General features: G+C 45.0%; 2 protein-coding genes across 7 annotated transcripts in view; one reads left to right on the top strand and one right to left on the bottom strand.

Annotated features, from left to right (window-relative positions):
- CRYAA (crystallin alpha A) overlaps positions 1 to 13403 on the bottom strand; it is a 25098-nt gene extending 11695 nt beyond the window's left edge. For 3 of the 4 annotated variants that reach the window (XM_084843837.1, XM_084843835.1, XM_084843839.1), the window contains exon 1: positions 12977 to 13403. The gene's annotated coding sequence lies outside the window, so the exon portion shown is untranslated. Of the gene's footprint in view, positions 1 to 188; positions 282 to 12976 lie in introns of all 4 variants that reach the window. The other variant, XM_084843836.1, reaches the window with a different exon arrangement.
- Positions 13047 to 17592, top strand: part of U2AF1 (U2 small nuclear RNA auxiliary factor 1) — a 17814-nt gene continuing 13268 nt past the window's right edge. For all 3 annotated transcript variants that reach the window (XM_084843832.1, XM_084843833.1, XM_084843834.1), the window contains exons 1-2: positions 13047 to 13152; positions 17309 to 17396. In XM_084843832.1, the coding sequence (XP_084699958.1) occupies positions 13109 to 13152; positions 17309 to 17396 (132 nt within the window). In that variant the 5' untranslated portion in view covers positions 13047 to 13108. The remainder of the gene's footprint in view (positions 13153 to 17308; positions 17397 to 17592) is intronic.

The following is a 17592-nucleotide window of genomic DNA, read 5'->3' as shown; positions in this document are numbered from 1 at the left end:
TTTCATTCAGGAAGAATAGATGACATGATGGAACTGGGTAATAGGATACACAATACTATGCTCTTCTTTTCTCTCTCATCTGTCACCTAGCAGTAGACAATCCATCAGGCTACCTGTACTGTTTCCATCTTAGCTGGTAGTTATAAGAAATGTAACTTTAAGAACTTGGGTTTTTCCTCCTCCCTCACCTCCAGTTTCCTTTTTGTATCTTTCTTTAGACTGCAAGCCTGAGGACTGGGGCTGTCTTGTTTTTTGTTGATCTGTAAGCCACTCTGGGAACCCTTTAGGGTAAAGAGCAGGGTAAAAATGTGTTACTTAATTGATTCAAAGTGATTGCTATACCCAGGTAGTCTTAGGAAATGTAGGCCTTGTTGTAGACAGGATTGGGCACTATAATTCCCCCTGCTTGAGGCTCATCCCAACCCATTTCCTAAATTGCTAGAATTGTAGTAAGGGCACCCCAGCGTCATAGTGCTGTAATCACATGTGATGGGGCTTCTTATAGGACCAAAACACAGTGGAAAGAAGACACACTGAGCACCACTTTATCACTGATCCACTCTAACAAGAGAGAACAAAGGAGCATTAATTAAAATGGCAACAGGGGCATTGCTTAGCACTTAAAGTTTCAGAGGCACGGGCCCATAGGACACAAATCTACATAAAATTTGCATATGCTAATTCATATGTATATCTGCGCATTTAGAAATAATTACTAGTAGGATTTATTTAAATTTCATAGAAGTCAAAGCAAGGCAATTAATTCCCATCAAGGTCACTCCCATTAAAATAAGTTATTTAAGTTGCACCCCATCTTCCCCAGTTCATTAGTTCTTCAATTTCAATTAATTTGCAATGGCTGTGAACAGGTATGAAAAACAGCACAAAAAAGAGTGATCAATATTTTTTTTTTCCATGAGCCCTTTGACACATGAGCCCTCTAAAAATGGCAAAGCTTGCACCAAAATGGAGTTTCAAAAAATCTGACACAGCACTAATGCAAACACAAGCCAAGGGCAAATTACCCCCAGTTAATTTCCCACTTTCCACCCAGATCCTGCTCCAAAATTTAACGAATTCCCTTTCCAGTAATTGCCTCATTCATCAATCGTAATTACCTCCATAAATTAAATTAAAAAATAAAGTGGTGCAAAAATCTGTTTGGGGGATGTGTGTGTGTGCCAAAATGATGGGTAGGTGATGAGAGGAGTGAGGGCTGGAGAGTTGGGCAGAGGAGGAAGAATGGGGGCAAAGAAGAAGTTTAGGAAGGAGGGAGAGAGAGAGGTACAGGTAGGTATTGGGGATGGGGATCGGGGGAGGAACAAGACCAAACAAGGACTGGGCAGTGTGGAGGAGATAGCGAGCATGAAAAGAGAAAGGGGAAGAGGAGGCAGAGGCAGTGGAATTATGGCTCTCTCCTTTTCTCTGCTCTGCCGTTTCTGAAATTGTCTCTCTATTCTGGAGTCTCCATTTCCCAGCATGATTCTGAAGGGGCAAAATTTTCATAAAGGGAAGCAGGATAAACAGCAGAAGGCAAAGCAGAAAATGAAAGAAGTATAGCCTTCCCCAAAGGCTATACTTCTTCATCCATTCCTCTCCCCCCAAGATCTTGCCTCCAAAACAGTTCTACAACTGCTAGAATCTGCTGTGAATGTTGTTGCAAGGCCTTTGACATGGCTGCTTCTAAACACAAAATCACAGGCTTCACGTGGCAAAGCTTTCCCTCCTTTTATTATCTCCACAAACTGTAGTTCAGACAATTCTTCCAGTGTGTACACAGCACAGCAAAAGCAATGTGCAGTCACCAGCTGAAATCACAACATGCTCCATATCCATTCAGCCTCTCTCTTGTCTCATGGTTCATGAACTGGAAGGGCTGGCTTGCTCTTGTGTGAAAACCTTGGAACCCACAGTCTCCCAGGCTAGGAAGATTTGTAAACCCTGGCCCTTTCTTTTGTCTAGGCCGTATTTATATATATCATCCTTTATAAGGTTCTGTTTTGATACACGAAAGGTGGAGTGGCTGTAGGCATTAATGTCATGCACAAATACAGGGTGATTTGCACTTTCTACATAGGGGCATATCATTAATGTCCAATCCAGAAACTCATCTGCCTCCTCCACACGGGGACAAATGTGCTCCCCATTCAAAGACAGAATGCACATCTCCACAAAGGAAGATACACGAGTTCCCAGTTCTGACATTATTATGTATAAATGCAGAAAGTGATTCCAGTTGCATTTCCTGTATTCACACGTATCATTGTTGTCCAAAACCACTAGTTAAGGGGTGGTGTTTTGTTCTGTTTTAAGTTTTAGCCTAATGGCTTAATTGATAGTTTATATAATAGCTCCTATTGATATGCTCACAAATGCACAACCAAGTGTGCTTTTGTTGCCCTGCAGATGTTGCTAGACTCCAGCTCCTATCAGCCCCAGTCAGCATAGCCAATGGTCAAGGATGATGAGAAATGTAGCCCAACACCATCTGGAGGGCCACAGGCCTCCCCCCACCCCTCGCTCCTAGACTAAGAGGTGCCTCTAGACAAATAAGAAAAGAGAAAAGGAAAAATACTGGAAGAAATGCACAGTGACCCAGAAAGAGAAAGAACTCTTTCTGGAGGCACGGGAAGGCCAATATCCAAAGCCCCAATTGGTCATGAGGAAATGTCGAATGGTCAGATGTAGAAGGCAGAAGCTAGCAGGAGGAGAGAATAGCACAATTCCTGATGCATTTAGGAAAGCTGTGTAGTTCTTCCTCAAAAGGAAAAGGTTAAATGAAGGAAGCATTTGTGAATAGCAAAACTGAATAAAATGCTGCTTAGCTCTTTTACATGTTTGGCGTCTGGCTTTTTATGTGGAATTGGAAGAGAGTATGGGCTTTTCTATGAACTTGAGCACACTCTGGGAGAGAGCGGAGGACAGGAAGGCCTGGCGTGCTATGGTCCAAGAGTCGGACACGACTGAATGACTGAACAACAACAACAACGGGCTTTTCTACACAAGGCATTTAATGTGCACTCATCATTTCCTACTCACGGTTATTTATGGGTTCTTCAGATCAGCGGTCCCCAACCTTTTTGGCACCAGGGACTGGTTTCGTGGAAGACAATTTTTCCACAGACTGGGGAGATCCATTTGCGTCCGTGTTCTTTGCAGTAATAGGCTACATAAAGATTTACGTAGCCTATTACTTCAGGAACAGGGATGCAAATGGCATCCACTATGCGGACGCCATTTGTGTCCCAGTGGCCGGAAGTCCGTGAGTGGCCGGAGCCAGCCGGCAGCTCTGCAGACTCGCCGTGGAGCAGAGCTGGCCAGGGCCAGCGAGGATTCCGGGGGGGAGGGATGGATCACCTTCCCCCGCCCCCGCGGACCCAAGGTAAGGGGGTTTCGCACACCCATACGCTCACCTCCTGCTGTACAGCCCGGTTCCTAACAGGTCACAGCCCATGGCCCAGGGGTTGGGGACCCCTGCTTTAGATGACATCGTGACCCTCCAGTTTAATTTCTGTGTCTAAAGAGCACTTTCAGCAAGGGCTTTTTTGTTTGTTTGTTTTTCAGACCAAGGAAAACACAGTATTTAATTATAAAAGTGAGAGAAAACACTTTTTTTACATGTCTATTTGTGCTATTCCACTATACCACAGTGCCACCTAGAGGTTACGTAGCAGAAAAGCAGGAAAGGAAACGCTCCTCATGTAGCGCTGGGATCTCAATTCTGCGACAAAACTGAAAGCAGATACAGCAGGTTAACAGCCGATTTAACAGTCTTGTGTAGAAAAGCTCTATGATTAGACTGAAATTACACATACACATTTTAACTCTCACCTCCCGCAAGGAAGAATGGTTCCATTTGAAATGGGTTAAGGAATGTTGCTTGGCAATAAAATATTCTATCTGACTGGCCAGAGCTCACAATATGACTTCCAGCTTACTTTAGGAGTTTTACCTCTGCTATGAAAAGCTTTTATTTATGTGCTTGTAATATTTTATACTGTTCTTCCACTCACCAAGGAAGGTGCTCTTCCACTCACATCACTCTTCATAATCACCAAGGTGGTATACAACAAATTAAAATAAAACAATAATACCATAAAATCCCCAAGTTGCAAGTTGGATGCCTATCCACTCTGACCTCACCTTTTTGCTTATTTTCTGATCCTAGACCCTGCCTGCCTAAACTTACTTCCACCTGTGGCTCTGTCAAGATACCACCCCTCAGTACCATTCCTTCCCTAATTCCATCCTTGTTCAAGACCTTCTCACACTGTTATCCTCCAATCTCCCTACCCAGAGCTCCTTGCTCACTTAGCTACTGTCCTTTTCAGTCATCAGCTCGATGGACCACCTGCCTGCATTCTGACCTCACTTGGACAGCTACTACTTAGCTACTTGGACCCTACAGCTCTTTACCCCTAAATCTGAAGTACCCTTCTCTAGATCTGTGCCCCTAAAATGTAACTCATTCATCTCTGGTTCTGATGTCTTAATTGCTCCTAGACATTGGTTTCTTTCTATGTCTCTGGTTTATCACATGCTCCGAGTTCTTGCCCCAAATCCTGTGTCCACTGGGCCCCTAGATCCAATCCTGCAACTGGGCTCCTCACAACTATTTGGATGGCTGCCTGAATGAAGATTCTCTTACCCCCTGCTCAGTTTCTTCTGATGTTAACCATGGACTGGTGGACTAGGAGCTGGCCCCATTGTCATATGGCTAATGGACCCAGACTTAGTCTTACTTAGACAAGACTCACTGAAATACAGTCTTGTAGGGGAGCATCTCCCCTATGAGAAAAGTTTACAACAGCTGGGATTATTTAGCTTGGAAAAAAGAGGGTAAGGGGAGGCGTGATGGAGGTCTACAAAATTATGCATGGTGTGGAGAATGTGGATGGGGAGACTTTTTCTCCCTCTCTCAAAATACTAGAACCCGATGTCATGCTATGAAGCTGATTGGTGGAAGATTCAGGACAGATAAAAGGAAGTACTTCTTCACACAGCACATAAACCATGGAATTCACTACTACAGGGTGTAGTGATGGCCACCAACTTGGATGGCTTTAAAAGGGGGCTGGACAACTTCCTGGAGGAAAAGACTATCAATGGCTACTAGTCTTGATGGCTTTGTGCTACCTCCAGTACCAGAGGCAGTGAGCCTATGTACACCAGTTGCTGGGGAACATGGGCAGGAGGGTGCTGTTGTACTTGTGTCCTGCTTGTGGTCTCCTGGTTGATAGCTGGTTGGCCACTGTGTGAACAGAATGCTGGACTAGATGGACCCTTGGTCTGATCCAGCATGGCTCTTCTTATGTTCTTATGAAATCAGTGGGACTTAAAGTTAGTCTCGACTAAAGTAAGTTCCATTGATTTCAATAGGTCTCCTCTAAGAATTATTCTGGATCTGACCCTTGGATTCTCAACAGAATCTCTGCAGCTGCTCTGAAATTGTGGTAGAAAGACCTTACAGTTAAAATATACTGGTCATTTGGGCCTCATCCCTTTTGCCTCACTCATGACTGGAATGCAGCACTCAACAGCTTCTCCAAAACTGAGTTCGGGCCTCAGGCTGAAAGAGGTGCAACACCCTTGCGTTAGGGGTTCCATCCTGTAACAAAGGAATAAGATGAAGGTGCAGATTGATAGGCTAGTTCATGTGAAGGAGGGAGAACCATGAGTGAGCAGAAGGATTGTCTTTCAGCTACCCTGCAGAAGTGCTGATGTCTAGCAATGCAAAACCTGCCCTGCTGAAGGGGAATGATAGCTAAACATCTCTGCCTTTGCCACAAAGCTAATATGCAGCATAGCTAAGTCAATAATGGTTTTTAACTCACCTATGTCAAAACACCTGCTCAGTAACTCAGCCCCCTTAATAGGGCCTTCTACCATTGACAGACTTATACCACATCTGGTCTGAAAGCAAAGCCTAATCAAATTCCCAGCATTGGTGTTCTAGTGAAAACAGCTGCTTGGGAAAACAATGGGTTAGAAGAAAACACCAGCCTTCTGTCATTGTTGGCAGACCAATTCAAGTGCAATGGATTGTGGTCAAAGCATTTGTTGTTTCTGCAGTAGCTTTGAGAGAGACAATGTGTGCGTGGAAGGGAAAGTATTGCGTGGAATGGCCACTGCATGAGTAGACGTGCTACCTGCCCTAATGACAAGATAAAAGAAAAACTGTGCTGTAGTATCACATGCATATTTTCTCTACCATACACTGGTTCTAAAAGTCACCTTTTGCTATCTCAAGAAGGCATGAATTCCAATCTAGACAGAGACATTCACTTTTTCCCCATTGCTTCTTCTATCTTTTTTCTTAGCAGTGAAAATCCATTACAGAGGGAAAAATAGAATAGTTCCACAATGATCTGTTTCACACATAACATTTACCCACAGTTAACCCATGGCTTGTTGCCCTACCTAGGATTTGTCTGGCAGATGATTGAACAAACTGCGGTTTGTTTTCTCAATCCCTTGGTTGGTTGTTTCCCTCTGTCTTTGTCCGCTTCCTCCCTGTATCCCAAATGCTTTTGCAGCGTTGTAGTACTGGCATGTAGAGCAGCTGGGTTTGTTTGTTTACTACCCTTGCCCGGTGCCTCTGTAGCCTACCAAAACCCATGGTTCTGGGTTTGCACGAAACAACAACGCATGGTGTAAAGAACCCAGAGTTCACAACCCAACAACAAACCATGGGTTCTCTTTCTGGGTTGACAAATCATGGTTTGTAAGTACAGCTAGGTTTACACAACATGACAATCCACACTATGGGTTAGTGTTATGTGCGAACCCCGCAAATGCATTTTGATTGATAATGTCAGGAGCCATCAGTCTAGAAACACTCATTATCTACAGTTTAAGGCTGCAATCCCATGCACATTTACTTGGGAGTAAGCCCCATTGAACTGAATAGAATTTTCATCAGAGAAAACATGTACAGCAGGGGTCCCCAACACAGTGCCCACAGGAGCCATGGCCGCCACAGGCACCTCCAATAGTGCTCATGAAGGGGTCCCGAATATGGTGCCCACGGGCACTCACAAAACTTGGGGGGGGAGTTAATATATGTATATGGATTTGTATATTCATAGCAATATATGTTGTAATATCAGTCTTTTACCTGTGAAAAGGGTATGGAGAATCTATTTACACTGACCATTTGTTAATTTCCATGAAGCAGGTAAATAATTTAAAAGAGCATGTACATCAGTGAATATTAAAGACTGTTCCAGTACAAAATTTATCTGCGTAATAACCTCCTCCCTAAAAGAAGCAACTGGACATTGCCAAAACATATGTTTAAAAGAAACATTAGCTGTAGTGTGCCACCAGCAATTAATCAAATTAGACAATCCCTTATTAAAGAGACATTGTGGTGTCCAATAGACATGAAACAAAAGTTTTTGCTGAGCAAGATGCAGCCTAAGATCCAGAGAAGCGACAGGTAGATGCCAAAGCAGTGATCAACTGATTAGGCATTTTGTGGTGGTGCCCACAGCATTTCTCAAATTCCCAAATGTGCCCACAGGTCCAAAACAGTAGGGACCCCTGATATACAGTAGGGTAATAATACCTGTATTAGGACCAAGTCAAATGTCACCAAGGAGTGAGCAATCTTTCAAGTTCTCCAAAATTCTTCCTCAAGCTTGATGTTAAGCCAAAAAAAGGTGGAAGCTATTCCCAGTGAAAAAGCCCAAGTTGTCTTCCTCATCTGTATTTTCTACACAGTTTAACCCATCTAACAGTGTTTCCAGACAGAGGGTTCCTAATGCTACCAATTAGAAGGCATTATGCAGCTTTTCCTGCCCTCTTCAATGGATTTTCTGTGGTAATTAAAGAAAGATGGAAGAAGCAATGGAAAAACACAGGAAGATTATGAGTGGAAGATAATGTTGTTTGGATCCCCCTGTAAAATTCCATGAATCAAGCAGGGCAATGGTGCGATAAAAGCCTTGTCTGGAAACACCCTAAAACTCAGATTCAAGAACAAACAAAACAATTTTGTGCCTGTATTTTCAAATTTATTCTACGTTCTGTTCAAACTAACTCTGAGGGATATTTGGTCTTTTTACCACTGGAGGGAGTAACAGTCATGCAAATGTAACATGAAATGAAATTTGAATTTCACCAGTTATGTTGCATCTTTTCAGTCCTCCCCACCCCACCATCCACTAGCTGCATTTCTTACTTGAGGCTATTTTCGTATATACACCTACCTAGGACTAAGTTGCACTGACATGAATAGGACAGGGGTCCCCAACCTTTTTGGACCCGTGGGCACATTTGGGAAGTTGAGAAAGTGCTGTGGGCACCACCACAAAATGGCTCCCACGTAGGAAGTGGTTAGTCACATAATGACTATCATGGGGGCCTGGCTAGTCAAGAGGTGGGGGAGGGGGAGAGAATAGTAAGGCTAGAGGCTGGGAGGGAGAAGATAATAGAACCAGTTGCTTCCTGGTTTGTCCAGTCTTCTTCCGTCCACAGACCTTTCCCCTTTACACTCTCTTTCTCTCTCTCTCTCCACTCCCAGCCTCTAGCCTTGCTATTTCTTGCCCCCACACCTCTGTACCTCATTGTTTCTCCCCACTCCTAGAGCATCTCTACACCAGCTTAAAATCCCAAATTTAAAACAGGGTTTTCTGCTTCCATTTTAAATGCATGATCACGACAGACTCCCTTCCTTCCCCACTCCTTTTCCCCCTTATCTGAGTCTTCCATATGTTTCATTATACAGCCACTAGATGGTGCTGTGGTTTAGTTCCTCTTATTGCGTGTTTTCCTCTTTTCATGGAGGGAACTCAAGTGCAGTAAATTGATAGCTCATTATCTCCATTTTACAAATGGAATAAAGGTCATTTAGTGCGGGAGATGCCCTGGAGGTTGACGACATCATCTAAAGGACCTACAAACTTCAGTGAGTAACCAATCTCAGTAGCCTGATAAAAGCTCCATGTGAAGAAACCCCTAGCCTCGCTATTTCTCTCCCTTCTACCCTTTTGCCTTGTTTTCTGTTCAGGAGCAGAAAGGAAAACTTAGCACCCTAATGTTTTCCAATTATTATTTTTTAAGTGGGTAGGGAGTGAGGAGCTGTGTGGGTGCCACTGGAGGTGCCCATGCATGCTGCATTGGGAATCCCGAAAGAGAACTTTTTCCTAATCAGCCATGGATTGTGTTGCATTGGCTTATTCAATGATTTCTTGGCTCAGGAGTAATCCCTTCTGATTACACATATCCCGCCATATAAGCTTCTTAATAAAAACACTGAGTATGAACCCATCAAAGATAAGCACTTCAAAGTTACATTTATGTCAGTGGGAAAGTATTAAGTGTACACTACATAGAAATGAATAGGGAAAAGGGGAGCAGTACAATTTATCTTGGCAAAACATGTTCCCAAACCAGTGTCTGCTGATATTATGTGAATGCTGAGTTGGTGGCGGCACTTGCAAGGGAGAATTGGTGGGAGGGAGGACTTGCTACCTCTCCTGCATCCATTTATCTCCCCCACCCCCCGCAAATGTGGACCCAAAGCAGGCTAACATCCTGTTTCAGAGCCTAGCTGTGCGGGGAAAATGTTTTTAAATGAACTAGGAAGCATTTGCAGGAAGGTGGGGGAAGGCTTAAGCATCCCTCTCCTGCTGCAGATTCTCCCTGGCCTCTATTCACTATCCACCAGGCCCGCATTAGCATTTTCCCCCTTAAGTAGTTCCATCTATAAGGGTATACACAGACATACTTTATTTTACCACTGAGTTCACTGTGGAAGCTCAGGTAAAACCTGTTCTTCCATCTTTCAACAGAAGCTGGATTTTCCAAGTGCTGATTAGCTGCCCTTGAGGCAGTCACAAAGCCACTTCCCCCACCTTTTTGAAGCGGCTTTTAAAATGTAAAAAACAGAAAGGGGGAAAGGCTTTTTTTTTAAAGGGCAAATCAATCTTCTGAGCAGACATATAACAGGTTGCCTGCACATTTTATCTTCCCCATGATTCCACGGAGGAACAAGCTGCAGAAGTGGTCATATGGCTTGGCCCTGTGACCTCACAGGGGAATGACATGCTGTAAGGCCATCCCTGGAGTGCATCTAACCTTGCCATAAATCAGCTGCAACCACTGTGATTCTTCCTTATCCTAATATAAATAAAAGGATGTTTATTCTTATGTACTAATAGGGAAAGCCTGCATAAAACCATAGTTAGCAGTCAGAGGTAGTTTGGGAGATATGATTTCCCCCTAGCAAACTAATAGAGAGAAGTGTCTTCTCTCACCTGCTTATGCCTGTCATTAGCATCTGCCATGTGTCAAAGGATGGCAGCCAAGAATGTCCTTGGAAACCATCCTGGTGTAGGACAAGAGAAGGCGGCGGGGGGCTTCTTATACAGACATAGCTTTTGGAACCCTCTTGGCAGACTGGTAGTGTAAGTATTCTGTGAACTGGCGCTGGATTTATCTGCTACCAAAGTTATTTACCTGACCCTGTTTTTCTTACAAATTGATTTTGATATTGCATGATAGGATGAGAAATTTGGCTATGTGGATTTGAGTACGTTTTCTTTCCCTGTCACAAAGATCAAGCAATCATTCCTTAGGGAAAAAAACCCACCTTATTAACATTTACTGCCTTTTCTGCTGAAAAGCCATCAAGGCACCGTACAACCATTTTTTATTCATTAGCTAAATCCCCCCTATTTGTCTGAAGATCAATCTTGATGGAAAACCTATGATAGACTATTACCATAGGGCTGTATTAATTTTGCCAAATAATTCCAGCATACTAATAAGCTAAACTATGGGTTTTAATTGTTTCCAATTCTTGAATTAACTTGAGTTGATATAATCAACGAACTGTAATAAGTTAAGTGCACTAACAAGTTCAGATATGCAGGTGAGCTATTTAAAATCCTAAAAGATGATGCTGTTAAAGTGCTGCACTCAATATGCCAACAAATCTGGAACACTCAGCAGTGGCCACAAGACTGGAAAAGGTCAGTTTACATTCCAACTCCAAAGAAGGGCAATGCCAAAGAGTGTTCAAACTACCGCACAATTGCGCTCATTTCACATGCCAGCAAGGTGATGCTCAAAATCCTACAAGCTAGGCTTCAGCAGCATGTGAACCGAGAACTACCGGAAGTACAAGCGGAGTTTCGAAGAGGCAGAGGAACTAGAGATCAAATCACCAACATTCGCTGGATCATGGAGAAAGCAAGAGAATTCCAGAAAAACATCTATTTCTGCTTCATTGACTACGCCAAAGCCTTTGATTGTGTGGATCACAACAAACTCTGGCAAATTCTTAAAGAGATGGGAGTGCCAGACCACCTTACCTGTCTCCTGACAAACCTGTACGAGGGTCAAGAAGCAACAGTAAGAACCGGACATGGAACAACCGGTTGGTTCAAAATTGGGAAAGGAGAACGACAAGGCTGCATATTGTTGCCTTGCTTATTTAACTTCTATGCAGAGTACATCATGAGAAACACCGGGTTGGATGAATCACAGGTCGGAATTAAGATTGCCGGGAGAATTATCAACAACCTCAGATATGCAGATGATACCACCCTCATGGCAGAAAGCGAAGAGGATCTAAAGAGCCTCCTGTTGAGGGTGAAAGTGGAGAGTGCAAAAGCTGGTTTGAAACTCAACATTAAAAAAACGAAGATCATGGCATCTGGCCCCATCACTTCCTGGCATATAGAAGGGGAAGAAATGGAAGCAGTGACAGATTTTATTTTCTTGGGCTCCAAGATCACCGCAGACGGTGACTGTAGCCATGAAATTAAAAGACGCTTGCTCCTTGGGAGGAAAGCTATGGCACACCTAGACAGCATAGTAAGAAGCAGAGACATCACCTTGCCGACAAAGGTCCGTATAATTAAAGCTATGGTTTTCCCAGTAGTAATGTATGGCTGTGAGAGCTGGACTATATAGAAGGCTGAGCGCTGAAGAATCGATGCTTTCAAACTGTGGTGCTGGAGAAGACTCTTACGAGTCCCCTGGACTGCAAGGAGGCCAAATCAGTCAATCCTAAAGGAAATCAACCCTGAGTGCTCATTGGAAGGACAGATACTGAAGCTGAAGCTCAGATATTTTGGCCACCTAATGCGAAGAGAAAAGTCACTGGAAAAGACCCTGATGCTGGGAAAGGTTGAAGGCAAAAGGAGAAGGGGACAGCAGAGGATGAGATGGCTGGATAGCATCACCGATGCAATGAATATGAACTTGAGCATACTCCGGGAGAGAGCAGAGGACAGGAAGGCCTGGCGTGCTATGGGCCATGGGGTCACGAAGAGTCGGACACGACTTAACGACTGAACAACAAAAATCTTACATTGAAACTGTTTCCACTATTCTCTAGTCTTGCCCTTGTTCTTCCATATACAATTTGAGGACCCTTATACTGACTTTCCTTTCAGGGCTATGGCTGTTGTAAAGATTACATCTGAACGCAAATTGCCCTTCCTAACCGAGAGCACGCACTTCCCCTCTCAATCACATGGCAGTGGCCTAGTCAGGGAACTGTCTTCCACCTGAAATAGGTTTTCCCCTTTCTCGCGTATTTCAAAATTCAGCACAAGCTAAAATTGTGACATTTCTGCCAGAGCCTTAGCACAACACATCCTGAGGCTGCTTGTTTATTTCATGGCTTTAAATACGAGTGCAGACATTTCCTTGGAATGGGGACAAGGCTACTGCTGCTGCTTGCTTTATAAATAAACAAAATATAGTCCACAGAGGAGTACTGGGGGGTCGGGGGAGTGGCAAACTGGGGCAGGCGAGCGCAAGGAAGAGACGCACGGAGCAGAAAGCCCTGCTGGGGCGAGGCTGCTTCGGCCCGCGGGAGAGGTCTTTGGAGGGGGCGTGGCCCGAATGGCGAACGCGATGGAAGGTGGGGGGAGGGGACGCGACCGAGCCAGCCCGGGCTGGCGCGCAGCGGACAGCTGCATCAGGCGCATGCGCGAGGATCCCGCGGCAGCCCCACCTTTTAACGCTGATTGGTCGCTGGCCTTCGATCGTTGCCCGGTTGTGGGGCGGCGGACGTTTCCGTCGCCGGGGTGTGACGCGTTAGGTAGCTGCCGAGGCGTCCGGCGGTCGGCCGGGCAGGTTGCGAGAGATGGCGGAGTATCTGGCCTCCATCTTCGGCACCGAAAAAGACAAGTGAGTGGGTTCTTTCCCCCGTCTCCGAGGGCCGGCTTTGGGCCGCTTAACCAGCCCCCGCGGTTTATTGGGGAGGGTGGCGGGGCTTGTGCCAGCGCCCTGGCGGGACCATTGATAACAATGGCTTCCCACGAGGAGCCCTTTTTCTCTCTCTCTAGCTCCTTCACGCGCGTGCGCGCGCTCTCCAGCCGTGGAAGCCTCAAGCGCGCGAAGCCTTCAGCCCTTCTTCCGTTGCTGCTGGGGGCGGCCTCGTGCAAGCCCGAGAGGCGCTCCCGATTGGAGCTTCCTGCCGCGCGCCCGCCCCCCCGCACGCTTCCCTCACGAGTCTGGAGGGACGGCGCGCGCCCGCAGTAGCGCCGGGTGCGCGCGCGCCCTTCCGGAAAAGAGGCGCTGATGGCGGGCTGGCGGCAGCGAGAAGTTCCTAGAGACGTTTTTTCTCCCCCTCTCATGAACTGTGGGACGGGGGGAGGGGAGTGAGAGTTCTCAACGGGAATGTTGATGGGTGTTGCCAAATCATCGATTTTGAGGCTTCGTCTCGTAGCTTCAAAATTCCCATTGAGAACTCTCGTGGGGGAAATCCTACCCGTGGCATCTTCCTCCAAGCAGACCACAGCGCCCCCCCCCCCCCGCAAGCTTAAGAGCTTTTCATACCTAAAGACGTGTTGGGGTTGAGGGATTTCATATTCTTTCAGGCGGCGGATAAGGAGTATTTAAAAATTTCCCTTGGTTTTTTAAGGGCCTTTGGGAGCTTTTAGTGGGTCTAAAAGTTTTGAGAGCAGTATGATTTAATCAGCTGTGACGTGTTTTATATAGTTTTCATTGTAGTTTTATATTTGTATGATATTTGTGCAGTATTTATGTACACTAGGGAGCTTTAGCTATGGGATAGCGTCGAAATCTCATTAACAAATGAATTCTGCCTCAATAAAGGCATTCAAGGTGGCTTGTGTAATCGCTCAAAAAGGCATTTTAAAAAAGGCACACCAACAGCAAACAAGAAAGGCAGATACTAGAAGAATCCAGTTATAGGTTGTCCCAGCCCTTGTATATGAAAAAAAATATTCTTTTCCACTCCTCTGTTCTGCTGCACTAAACTGCAGAGGGAAGCAGGCCGCAATCCATTCAAAGTAAGGAAGTTCCTTCCCCCACACTATGGCCTTGTAGGCCCCTTCCAACCCTACTATTCCATGAACCTGAATACTCATTTGCCCTAATTGGGTGAAGGAGTAGTATAACAACGAAAACCTCAGCCGTCCAGCACATTTGTCTTTAACACTCTTTTTTGAGACTTGTTATGAACAGCTGCTATGCTACCCAGGTTACTGTGGCACTGAACAACTGCATTTCTTGTATACTTGCGCAGGAGAGTACAAAAGGTCTCTTACCTCATGGAATCTCTTCATTCTCATATGTGTGCAAGAGTTCTCACATATCTGATAACACTACAAAACCCAGTATTGCTGGATTATCAATCTGGAATCGTCTTGCATCTCTCTCATTTTGTTTAGAGCTCTTGTATGGCGGTGGAAAGAAAATCTCTAATCTTAGTCTCCTTCATTCCCTCTTACTACTCCCCAGGCATATTATATGCCTATCATAACAAAAATAGTTTAAAGAGGTGTACACTTCCCACTCCATTTACTCCCCCCTGCTGAAATCCCCAAGCCCATGGGTTTTTTCGCTCCGTTTCCCCAGGAGTCCTCCTTGCATCTGCTAGACAAACAGAGAAGAAAGACCTCATCTATGTACACAGATGCTTTAGAGCAGCGGTCCCCAACCTTTTTGGGAGCAGGGACCGGTCTCGTGGAAAACAATTTTTCCACAGACCAGGGGGGATGGAACCAGGCCGCAGCAGGAGTGTGGGAACCCCTTTACCTTGGGTCTGTGGGGGGGGAGGGGATCCGCCCCCCCCGAATCCTCGCTGGCCGTGGCTGGCTCCGCTCCAAGTCCTCGGAGCAGCTGGCCACCTCCAGCTGCTGGTGGACTTGGGGCCGCTGGGACGGAAATGGTGTCCGCATATCGGACTACGTTATGTAGCCTGTTACTTGAAGAACGCAGGCGCCATTTCCGTCCCAGTGGCCGGAAGTCTGCCAGCGGCTGGAGCCGGCCAGCCAGCAGCTTCGAGGACTCGGAACAGAGCCGGCCAAGGGCAGCGAGATTCGGGGGGCGGCGGGTTGCCTCCCCCCCCCCCACGGACCCAAGGTAAGGGGGGCTCCTACACCCCTGCTGCAGCCCGGTCTCTTAACAGGCCACGGACTGGTACCGGTCCGCAGCCTAGGGGTTGGGGACCCCTGCTCTAGAGGCTGCTACTGTGGAGCACGGGGGATAAATCGGGTGGACAACTTTTGGTCCTCCAGATATTTTGGCCTACAGCTCCCATGATCCCTCACCATTGTCCAAGCAGGCTAGGGCTGATGGTAGTTTTAGGCCAAAACATCTGAAGGGCCTCAAGTTGCCCACCCCTGGAATAAATTGACAGAATTATCATTTGCCCTTATTTGGAGCTACAGCCGAACAAAATGTGACCCCTAGGATATTCCCAGTCAAACTGTTGTTTGTGGTTGCTGGCCACATTAGGAACTGGCTCCTGTGCTTCCCAAGCTAGTACTGCATTGCAACCCTGGATTCTTCTATATTTGCATATGATAGTGCAAAAGATTTTTGTATGCAAATTGGCCCTTAATTCTCATACATGCAGGAATTCTCACATGTATATCAATTCAGATGATATGCATCTGCATCCAAGCCTAAGGGAAGATTGTGGGAAGAAAATCTGACACTGGTTATTGCAGGCTTCAGTTGTGAGCAAGGCTTCAATCCAGTGAGTGAGAGATGCTCTAACCTCACCTAGTCCAGTTCTTTCTGTCTCAAATTATGGCAGTGTTCAAGTGTAAATGGAAAAGGCAGAAACACTTGGTATGGTAGTAGTTTTGGTAGAATTATTAAAAATATGTTTTGGAGAGACCAGAATTGCTGTCTGTTAACTATATTAGATAATGCTCTTTATTCCAGCGAAATGTACTTTCCAAAAATATGCATTTTACACTCTTTTCTTTATTCTCTATTTACAGCATTAAACACTGCTCACTGGAAAGAGTTATTAAAGTGTCTTGTGTTATATATGTCATCTAAATGTAGCCATACATTTTACTCTTTTAAGAGTTACTGAATGGCCTCTGTATTTTAGTTTTATTATGAAGTTGTATGAGTTTAGTACATAACTGCAGCCATCAGAAAGAACCACTCTTGAGTGTGTGGGCTTAACGTGGGATTTTATGTCATAACTGGTACATGGAACTCAGAGGATTCTGATTGTTCTTGTATTGCTGATGCCAGGAGGAGTGGGGGAGGTGATCTTTACCTCCCCATCTTTTGTGTTTTTTCCTAGAAGGACTTCTGAGCCCTTTTATAACAAGGGCACTGGAGAGGAGGGAAGGAGGCTGGAGAGGCCTCATGATATCTTGTATCCTGCCCTCTCTGGTCTCCTCCCATCCCACCCACTGGAACGCTCCCTTCCCCCACCTCCGAGGTGGCTTTTCTGACCTCAGAGGGCAGCAGGCATAGTTTTTTCTATGCTGGCTGCGAGGGGAGAGGGGATTGGATCTCCAAGTCCCCCTTCTGAGGTTGAAGCGCTGTCTCCAACCTCAGAAGGGGGATACAAAGCAATTGTATGGTCTCTGGGACGCTCAACCAGGGACTTTGGATTAGTGTCTTAGAGATATTTTTAAATATGTACGTGGAATATAAATCAATACATAAATAAATGAGCCAAACTGAAACATTTTGTGTGATAAACATATACAATTTTCAATCTTGTGTTTATTTGTTCTGATTACTCCTGTAGTATGTTTATTATGACACATAAAACCCACTGTTACTAGCTACTAAACTACCTTATTTTTTAGATAGTGGAATGTAATGTTTTGGACTGGAGGGGAGAAAGCCACATATTTCATGAGCATGTGATATGGCACAAAGCACAGGATGTGCCTAAGCTTTGCATATAGTGTCCCTTGTCTCTCACAACTGTTATATTTTGATTAATTTGCTTAGCGCTAACCTCATAGCTAAATATTTTGCACAGGATGCTTGTTTAGTTTAATTGTTTTCCTGCCTGTTTTCATATATACATGGTTTTGTGTTTTTTTGCTTTCAGAGTCAACTGTTCTTTTTATTTCAAAATTGGAGCATGTCGTCATGGAGACCGGTGTTCTCGGTTGCACAATAAACCAACTTTTAGCCAGGTTTGTGTTTTTTTTCTTTTTGCAGAGCTTTTACATCCATATTCCAATTAGTCATGACTTTCAGAGCTTTAGATCTGTGAATGCAAATTTCAGAATTGATCTGTCCTTGATTTGCCTTTTATTTTTTACATCAGTCCTTTTAAATTATTCTTTATTATCTGTAATTGTTAAAACAAATATTTCATAAGTTTTGCCA

Source organism: Heloderma suspectum, chromosome 3 (assembly GCF_057233095.1).
Source record: "Heloderma suspectum isolate Gila_16-S chromosome 3, 16-S_ref, whole genome shotgun sequence".
Lineage (NCBI taxonomy): Eukaryota > Metazoa > Chordata > Lepidosauria > Squamata > Helodermatidae > Heloderma > Heloderma suspectum.
This window is presented reverse-complemented; position numbering and strand designations above follow the sequence as displayed.